The following is a 10,744-nucleotide window of genomic DNA, read 5'->3' as shown; positions in this document are numbered from 1 at the left end:
AGCTCATCCATACATGGAGGATTTTCAGTGACAGTGTGTGTCCTAGGTTGATCAAAATCTTCTTCGACTACCTCAGTAGTTCCATCATCATCATCATCATCATGACGTAAAACACGGTCTGTGTGTTTTCGATATACATGCCGCCTAAAAGACTCATATTTTGTAAATGTTGACTGGCAGTCATTAAGTCCACATGTAATTGTGAAATTGGCTTCATGGGCATGAATGAGTCCTATGTGCTGAATTAGTTTCATCAAGGTGAATGTCTTCCTGGAGCATTAGGGGCACTGGTATGGACGAGGCATGGTGGAGTCAGTATAGGAGATTTATTTGCCTAGTGACAGTTATTGGCAGAGGCTGGTCACCATCCACAACTATTTTGGCAATGTACCTTTGGAGAAACATCAGAGTGTTCTTCAGATGTCTTGGATATGCAAGATTGAACACAAAGTATGTGCAGAAGGCTGAGATGATTCCTTCGTCGATTCCTGAGTTGCGAAACACCTCGATGTGGTCCACTTTCAGAATGTTTGGAGCTCTCCTGGCAAAGGCCATTTTCCAGTCTCGGTCGGTGAACTGAATAGTTGGGTACGGGCTGTCAAGATCAGTCTATTCAAAGCCAAAAGGAAAAAAGCAAAATTAACCTGACATTCTTCCCATTTGGTGTAAAATATTAATACCTCACAAATTCTGGTAACGAACGAAAACTTAATCCATTCTGACATATTGCACTTGCTCTTTAAGGAGGAATGTGAGGCTGTTGTTCATTGATAGGGTTGTTAAAATAGCAATGATTAGCATTGTGTTATTGGGTAGATACACTAGATTACTAAGAACATGCATCATCTACATTCTTTGCATACACATTATATGCTCAAATAGTGGTTTATAATTAGAATGTGACTATATTCTGATGTGGTGTGCAGATTCGGTAGCTAGTAAATTAGATTTTGTTTTGGGTGTTCATGCTACACAATTAGAGTAAAATTTTATTTTGTAGTCATTGTGCACACATATTGTGCTTATGTACTCAAACTTCCGCCTTTTCCTTTCACACAAGAACATATGAATTGCTGTTAAAACTTGTTTGACTGGATTTAAGCAAGAACTGATGAATCTAAAGTAATTTAACAATGGTGGAAGACAAAAAGCAATATGACCATCCAAGCAAGTCTTCAGCGTAGCAACAATGATGAGGTGATCAGCCTCATTACCACTTTACATACCACTTAAAAGTAATGAAATATTTAAAAGTGGATAAAGTATTCCTTTAAGTGGAGACGTGTGGTGTTAATATGATTTTCTTTCTATCAGTACATTTGTCAAGTGTATTTGGTGTTATGGAGGTGAACAAAAGAGATTTTAGCAAGCAAGACATACCTCTCCAAGTGTAATAAAGCGATCAATGTTCTCCTTGAAGATGTAAGGCAGAAAGATGAGGGCTGCCCTAAAGTCAATATCTGCAAGACATGAGATATACTTGATATTTAAACAACATTTTTCTAATTCAGAAGCAGTGCAGGTAAATATAAAAGGTCATCACTAGACATTTGGTCCAGTGTAGATGTCAATTTCAGGTAGGCAATTTGAATATAAAGATGATTTTCCCACAAAACCGGTGTTAATTAACACCTCAATTAAAGTACACAGTTTTATGACATAAGAATAACAACAAATCTAAAATAGAATTAAAGACATATTAAGGCCCACGACTTGGAAACACTGTGGTATAGGCATTAACATTTAATCAGTACCTGGAAGATCCTCAGTAAGAGCTTCTTCTTTTGTCTCCAGGTAAAACTGGAATAGTGGGCATTTCCTTTGAGCTAGTTGAAGCACCTTCGGTACAATACATTTGAAGCCTTCATTGAATCGCTGACACAAGTTCCCTGTTGCTGGATGGATACGTTCCAACTCATCACACAACTACAGAAGAAAAAACATTAAGCTTTATTCCATACCAGAAATCATCATGCAGCTTGATACTAATCTAAGAAGCAGTACTTAATGGCATATGGAAGATATGTGACATTTGTGTGTAGACTACATGTTAGTTTTCATACTAAACCATTAAAATTCACATCATTTATTTCCACGGTCACATTTTTAATGATGATTAATAACATTTCAGTTACATAGTGGTTTTTGCTTGTTTATTAGAGTACAATACATTCACCAAGTTTGACCCAATAACTCCTTCCCTGTCATTGAAACTTCACAAGGAATCTCTCCCGGTGCTCCGGTGACTAGCTGGCTTTTTTCCTGCCAGACTTTCAACAACTTTCATATGATTGACACCAGCTTTGTGTCGCGTCCTACCCGCTACTCAGGACATGGTGTTTTGAACGATTAGTGAAGGTGCACCGCAGCTGGCGGGGTGGGGGGATTATGGTAGGTTGAAGTTACTCGCACATTGTGCTCGTAAATAATTTTTCCGGTTCGCACGTATCGATTTTTAGGGACATATGCGAGCAAAATGGTCGCACTGTAGAGCCCTGTATCTGTGTGTACGCCATTTTGGAGCAGTACACTCCTGGTGAAGTTCTCATTTTCATGACAGGGAATCAAACTTGGTGCATGCATTACACTCACACGGACTAGCAAATAATTCTAACTATGACCTTAGGATACATTTTTACTTACCCCGGTGGGTGTCCTTAAAAAAAGGGTACTTCTTAACTGTGTCCTCTACAGTCATGCCATTAGCAATCTCCTTTTGCCGCCATGCAAACGTCTGCTGCATTCGGTCTCGTACAATCCTGAAGTCAGGTTGCATCTTCTGGTACTGGCTATTTAAGACATTCACATGAGCCTCAATGGAGGATGGATCCTCACCCAGAACACTTGGTGCCTTTATGGGAATTGAGATGGAGAGAGATACACTTACAAACACATCTGACATAAAACTAAACAATAAATTGTCTTGTGTAGTTCCATTGAGTGAACCAATCTTCTATCAATCTGATTGAATTTACTTGACCAACCTCATAAATGATAACTACAAAACTGTGAAAAAGAAAATACGACAGATACATTAGCCAACTAACTACAACTTAACTAAGCCTCATTTATTACCAATGCACCAAGCTGGGCATCACTGACCTTGGACACCTTTCTCTGACTGGTCCTCGCTGTTTCAACAAGTTGCTTTGATTTTGTGTGGCCAAACTTCTCCTTACTACCTCTCACTTCACTGTTGTCAACCAGAGGTGCACGCTCCCATTTGAATTTACGCCTCAGAGACATGTGCCATGTGTGCTAATTGAAACAGAAATATTAATTACCAAAGACTGCTCAGGCATGAAAACTGGTCAGGGGTAAAAAAAAGGTGAGATGGATACGGCAGCAAAAAATGTAACAAGAAAAAGATACCGACACGTTTTATCCTGTTGTTGACGTTAGCCTACATTACATCCAGGTTGCTGCTACTCGTCTCCATAAATGAACAATTAACCTAGGTAACATTACCTAAGTTAAGGTAACATCCCAAACCCCACCCCACTTTTCTTTTATGACAGACCTGCACATAACATTGAGAAGATGTAATACCTCATGTTAAAAATACTGTGTATAGTTATTTGCTAATGCACTTACATAACCATTTCCCTCGAGATCCTTCAGGAAAGGCTATTTCCCAATCAGCATCTTTACAACTTGCACATATTCTGAAGTTGTGGGATACCTACAAGAGAAGAAATGTAACTCAATTGAAGGCCATCTGCCTTGAAATAATCATGCACCAGGACAAATACAATCCATTTTTTTTTTCAGCATGAATTGTTTCATGGGGCAAATATGCTCTACAAAGACTTCAGTTAAAATATTCCAGTTACACCTATAAAAATATTTCCCCTTAGGCAATTTAACCATTTCTGGTAGTTTCCTAGAATCAGATGAAATTTTAATGGAAGTATAGATTAGCCTTAGCTCAACTGCTTTAAGTCTAGGTGACATTTCCTTTTACATGCAGGTTAAGTTAACTTGTTTTAACTAGCTTAGGTTGATACATCACTGACATTCAAGTCTTGCAAATCATTGTATCGCTTTCCCATGTCTAACATTGCCTTCAACACACTTACGTACATTGTGTATTGTGCCACAGCCTCATAGAGAACCCGGATCATTATGTGTCTATCCTTTGGATTTTTCTGGCATGGTTCCTTGTTGTCTAGTTTTGTTTGTAGGTAGCTGGGGAATGCTGGAATGTCAAAACTACCAGGCAGTCTCACATTAGCTCCATTCCTGTAATATAGATTTTTTTTTACTTTTAATTTTAGGTGTAAATCAAATTAACAAACAGTTTACACTGCTAAGACCCTTCCAATTAATAGGTTACCAAACAATATGTAAAGTGCAGGCCTGCAGTCTTTGATAATATATCTTAAATCCTTGCAACAGGTCAGGTATGAAAATTCAGGTAGCCTGAATTAAAAAATGCAATGTCTGCCCCAAATATTAACTGCTATGAGGACAATAATTGCTAGAACAAAAGTTATGGTACTAGTGTTCTTAAGCTTCAAGTTGGTCACTAAAGCTAAGATGAAACTTGGAAGATGCTTTGAAAACATCATACATTCACTAACCTTGGTATAGCTGAACTAGATTGCTGGCATTCCTCTGGAGGCACAGGCTCTAATGTCAGCGTTACTACTGGCTCTTTCAGCTTGCATACAAACTGGTTGAATTTGACCTGCTTCTTAAAAGATCCTTGAAACAGGTACGATACCATAGTCTCTGTGAGGCCACAGTCAACTGTTTCACCATCCACATCATTATCTGAAAGAAAGTAAACATAGGGATATGAAACAGCTGTGCACTTGACTAAAAAGTAATCCAAACAAAATGAAATAATTTGACGAGCACATAATAGCAACAACATTAGCTTTGTGGCCAATGCCCATGTTAGGTTCGGTGCATGAATATACACGTATAAAAATAAATAAAACTCGCGTGCAAATTAATTAACGTTAATGTAATGCGGAACTACTGTTATGCCTGGTTCAGATTACACGATTTTAGCCTGATCCGTTTGACGTAGGGTGTCGTGGGGATTCGTAAAAGACAACGGGCGTTGGGACGCAAGATTCGATCGTTTCATCTCGTATAGTGTCATAGTGGGCGACAACCTACGTCGCGTCTGCGATGCTTCACGACAGAAAGACTAGCATGTTTAATTTTTTAACGGTCCTCCACGACGGTTCCGTCAAGAGTGAGTATGTGAGCGAGAGTGAGAGCAACAGTGAGTGTGTGTGCGCCATGTGTGCGAGCGACAGTGCGTGTGTGTGCATGCGCGAGCGATTGTGTGTGCGCGAGTGAGTGAGCGAGCGAGCTAACGTTACAGTGTGTGTGTGTGTGTGTATGTATGGAAAGCCGTTGGGGCCAAAAACACGTGGATTTTAACGCGTCAACAACACGTTAAATACGCGTATTTCACGCGTAAACAACACGTATTTAACACGTGAAATACGTGTTGTTTACGTATGGACAAATCAACGTGTGAAATACGTATTGTTTACGCGTGAAATACGCGTATTTAACGTGTTGTTGACGCGTGAAAAATCAGTTTGAACGCGTCGGTGTCATTGGCTGCTGAAGACTTGGGTCAGGCTATTCATGTGATCTTAAGGGGGTGTACCATTCATAAACTAGGCTACCACCATTTAACATGTGTCATATGTCTTTTTTTTCTTTTCTTTTTTGTATAGCCTATAGAAGTAATATTTAAATCGCAGTTTCATGAAAAATTAGATAAAAGATCAAATTGCTTCATTTTTCTTCACTCATGCCTTTTTGTAAATAAACACATTAGTGGACATTCTAGCTTTAACCGTGATCAAACTTAAGTTAGCATCAAATCATTAACATTTGTGTGAGGAAATCAGTTACAGTGGAGGTAAGCAATCAATGCACATTTAAGAAACAGACCATTGCAATCAATATCCGTCTTCGGAAGACAATATCTTTTGTAATCGACAGCTTTTACTGTGCTTACATTTACAGCTATCGCCAGCAGGTGGCGCTTATTGAAACCTCTTTTTTGTTAAGAGATTATGCACTCGTAAGACAAACAGTAATTAGGTATGCAGGTCATTGGCGTTTCTCAATTCCAAGAACCCAGAGAAGAGACTTGTGTGGAGACCAGTCTTGCAAGGCTTTCTTGGAAGAGCGAACTCGGAAGGATGCAAGAACACAGAGCAGCATCCTTGTGAGAACTGAGATGTACTGAGTTCATGCTTAACTGACTGCATAATCTCAGCATAAGAAGCGGCCAATGAACAATGAACATAAAAGACATAACTTAAAATATTTCATACTATTATAGATTATTTTCGTATAATTGTATATCGTTTTATTTTACAGCGTTATATATTTAATCCTTTACTGCATGCATTTTGATGGCACATGATAAATTATTCCACATCATTTTTTGGTTTATTTGGGAACATTTTATTGATAATTTTTTTTATTGTTGATTTTTTTTTTCTAGTGATCTTAAAATACATTCATTAGCTTGTTCTGATGTGTTTGATTAGGGTTGGAGCTAAATCTGCAGGACTGTGGCCCTCCAGGACTGAAATTTCCCAGCCCTGATGTAGTGTGTCGTGTCATATCATGTACTTCCTCGAATGAGATTTTACTCCGTGTTAAACTTCAAGAAGCACTTCTCTGCTGTGAAAGAGTTGCACATTACACATTTTGCACATCACTTTGAGTGTTCCTTTGCATCCAGGAACCTTGCATCTTCCCTTTTTGTCACACATAATGGGAAATCCTGCTTATGGATGGGAGCTGTGGACACCTGAATTTCTGAACATGCAAAATAAATAAATAAAAAAAATAAAACCTGACAAAAGTCTTCTCTACACCTTCATACATATTTATGTATAGTTCGTCATTTTAAATAAGATTACAAAAGCAAATAATCTTGCCTTCTCATACCATGTGCTCCTGTGACCGTGTCAGAACAGGATGTCCCACCTTCAAATGGTGCTTGATAGTGACTCCACACGTTATTGGACTGTTCCTAGGGGAAGTCGTGGCCTAATGGTTAGAGAGTCGGACTTGTAATCCAAAGGTTGTGGGTTCGAGACTCGGGTCGGCAGCGATTGTAGGTGGGGGGAGTGAATGTCCAGCGCTCTCTCTACCCTCAATACCACAACAGAGGTGCCCTTGAGCAGGGCACCGAACCCCCAACTGCTCCCCGGGCGCCACAGCATAAATGGCTGCCCACTGCTCTGGGTGTGTGTTCACGGTGTGTGTGTGTGTGTGTTCACAGTGTGTGTGTGTTCACTGCTGTGTGTGTGCACGTTGGATGGGATAAATGCAGAGCACGAATTCCGAGTATGGGTCACCATACTTGGCTGTATGTCACGTCACTTTCACTTTGATACTTTTCAAACATTTTAATTGGTTGCAATCATTTAAAAAAAAAAAAACATGCACTTAACATGGAAAAAGACACTTAACATGGAATAAGAAAAACTTTCCGTTGCCTGAGGGCAACACTATGCAGTAGAGGGTTAACTATGACTGTTAAGATTCATTTTAATATGCCAAAAAAAAATTACTTCAGACTTACCACTTTATTAAAATCAAGCAAAATGATAAATGTTTACTTTCAAGAGCAGTGAAGTATTTGCGATTATGGATTAAACAGTATCTAAGCCAGTCCAAAAGTGGGAGCTTGAATGATACCCTCACACATGTACTTGCAGAACATCTCGTACGTGTCATGGATGGGAAGTTTTAGTTTGACAACACAAGTATTGGCCTCAGGGTACTTCCGTCCCATCTCGTGAGTAAAATTCAGAGTTGGCTGCGGAGAAAAACCCAGCGCTGGAATTCTATCAGCTCCAGAGCAGAACACCAGCAGTTGATCTAGTGTGATCTCAAACACACCATCTATAAAATAGTAACAACATAAAATCAATAACATTTGTGATACGCACAGTCTTCGTCAAACTTAAACTTCCCATACATAACACGTATGAGATGTTCACCAAGTACATGTGTGAGGGCATCATTCAAGCTCCCACTTTTGGACTGGCTTAAAGTTACTGTTTAATCCATAATGGATGCTTGAATGGCCTTACAAAACAAAATAGAACCTGTTGTATGTTTTTCTTATTTTCTTTGATGTCTGTTGTTACAAGTAACCCAAGAGTATAATATTTTTGACTATTGTTACAAATATACCCCAGCTAATTAAAATTGGTTTTGTGGTCCAGGGTCACATTTATGCTTGATTTTAATAAAGTGGTAAGACCCGGAGAAAGTCTGCAGTAATTTTTTTTTTGGCATATTAAAATGAATCTTAACAGTCATAGTTAAATATATAACGCTGTAAAATAAAACGATATACAATTATACGAAAATAATCTATAATAGTATGAAATATTTTAAGTTATGTCTTTTATGTTCATTGTTCATTGGCCACTTCTTATGCTGAGATTATGCAGTCAGTTAAGCATGAACTCAGTACATCTCAGTTCTCACAAGGATGCTGCTCTGTGTTCTTGCATCCTTCCGAGTTCGCTCTTCCAAGAAAGCCTTGCAAGACTGGTCTCCACACAAGTCTCTTCTCTGGGTTCTTGGAATTGAGAAACGCCAATGACCTGCATACCTAATTACTGTTTGTCTGACGAGTGCATAATCTCTTAACAAAAAAGAGGTTTCAATAAGCGCCACCTGCTGGCGATAGCTGTAAATGTAAGCACAGTAAAAGCTGTCGATTACAAAAGATATTGTCTTCCGAAGACGGATATTGATTGCAATGGTCTGTTTCTTAAATGTGCATTGATTGCTTACCTCCACTGTAACTGATTTCCTCACACAAATGTTAATGATTTGATGCTAACTTAAGTTTGATCACGGTTAAAGCTAGAATGTCCACTAATGTGTTTATTTACAAAAAGGCATGAGTGAAGAAAAATGAAGCAATTTGATCTTTTATCTAATTTTTCATGAAACTGCGATTTAAATATTACTTCTATAGGCTATAAAAAAAAGAAAAGAAAAAAAAAGACATATGACACGTTAAATGGTGGTAGCCTAGTTTATGAATGGTACACCCCCTTAAGATCACATGAATAGACTGACCCAAGTCTTCAGCAGCCAATGACACCGACGCGTTCAAACTGATTTTTCACGCGTCAACAACGCGTTAAATACGCGTATTTCACGCGTAAACAACACGTATTTCACGCGTATTTCACACGTTGATTTGTCCATACGTAAACAACACGTATTTCACGTGTTAAATACGTGTTGTTTACGCGTGAAATGCGCGTATTTAACGTGTTGTTGACGCGTTAAAATTCACGTGTTTTTGGCCCCAACGGCCTTCCATATGTATGTGTGCGTGTGACGGCACCGATGACTTGTCATGAAAGCAACGTGTAACGTTAGTCTGACATGTTTCTTGTCCAGGACACTAGATTTTAGGAGTCAAAATCGTGTAATCTGACACCGTGACTATTGTAACAGACAAACAAATCTTGTAACCTGAACCAGGCATTAGATATGCGGGTTATTTAGGGACACCTAATCTGTTGCCTTAGCTCTGAAGCTCTGTGACTGTAAACAGGCTGGAATATAGTGTACGTGTGTGTGAGAGAGGCGCGGGCGCGGTCGAACAGTGGAAACAAAAACATACAATTTGTTCATACAGGACATCATTCAAACTGCAAAGTGTTTACTCATTTGTGTAACTTACACTCGCAATAAAACACAACATTGTGCTTTTTGTCAAACTGTAACCTACAACAGTCTCCCAACCAAAATCACACACACACTGTTGACTTATCAACTCTAAGTTCATAGCCGGGTGAACACCAGCCGGTGCAGTAAACATAGCCTAGCTAACATTAGCTGGCTACGATTTCAGTACAGTAATATCAAAGATCCTTGCTCCTTCTCAACTCTCTTGTAATATTTTATTCACAAAATACAACCAATAGTACGGTAATGTTAAATCTTACTTGTGAAAAGTAATACCCCGAGCCCTATTTGCGATTGTCCGCGGATTTGTACAGGAAAATGCTGTATAGCGCTCAGCATCTAAACTGCTGCCACGCAACGTAACTAAGAACTGTTTAAGATGGCGGCCGCATTTCACAGCGCACATGCAGCGGCCAAGATGGATGTCGAGTGGCGGGACTGGCCTATGACGCCACCAACTGTCAAGCTTATGCACAAGGCCCAGTCATAGTTTAAAGTTCTGAAAAGTCCTCTGCAATCCTAATAATTTATAATATTAATATTAAAAAACATGGCCTGACCAGCCAAGGAAAAATTCGGTAACATTCCACGTTTCATCCACTAGCAGAGGACATATACAATTTGGCGGGGTAACATTAGCCCGTTAGCATTGGCTACCACAAATATTTTGTCAAATAAAATGGCATTTAAATAAAAACTTACCTCTGAATCTCTGGGCTTCGACGTCGGTTACTTCTATGCCTGCTTTCGATATTTTTTGAAGGACCTCCTCGGTTGAAAGCCCTGTAAGAACCATGAGTAACCGTATGACTTCTTCTCCACCGATTGCCGAAAGAAAGACCGCGAAGTCGCGAACTGGACGACGTTCTCTTCAATTGAGATTTAAGCAGCCAATCAGCGCTGGCTCTACATATTTGACACATCTTTCCACCAATCAAAAGTAGTGAGCTGGCAGTCTCCATTCCCGCTCTCTCCAGTAAATTAGGGAGGGATAATGTACTCAGGCTATGCAATGCAAAAATGT

General features: G+C 39.2%; 1 protein-coding gene across 1 annotated transcript; it reads right to left on the bottom strand.

The window, feature by feature from the left end:
• Positions 1 to 391: 391 nt before the first annotated feature.
• On the bottom strand, positions 392 to 4,817 carry LOC306862112 (sterile alpha motif domain-containing protein 3-like). The gene is made up of 8 exons (XM_079404749.1): positions 4,584 to 4,817; positions 4,084 to 4,242; positions 3,595 to 3,682; positions 3,103 to 3,258; positions 2,644 to 2,851; positions 1,755 to 1,926; positions 1,381 to 1,460; positions 392 to 609 (listed from the first exon to the last, which is right to left on the bottom strand). The coding sequence occupies exons 4-6, from the start codon at positions 3,244 to 3,246 to the stop codon at positions 1,919 to 1,921; spliced, it is 360 nt and encodes a 119-aa protein (XP_079260875.1). The 5' UTR covers positions 3,247 to 3,258; positions 3,595 to 3,682; positions 4,084 to 4,242; positions 4,584 to 4,817; the 3' UTR covers positions 392 to 609; positions 1,381 to 1,460; positions 1,755 to 1,918.
• Between the last annotated feature and the right edge of the window lie 5,927 nt (positions 4,818 to 10,744).

This window comes from Barbus barbus (genome assembly GCF_936440315.1).
Source record: "Barbus barbus genome assembly, chromosome: 43".
NCBI classification, from domain to species: domain Eukaryota; kingdom Metazoa; phylum Chordata; class Actinopteri; order Cypriniformes; family Cyprinidae; genus Barbus; species Barbus barbus.
This window is presented reverse-complemented; position numbering and strand designations above follow the sequence as displayed.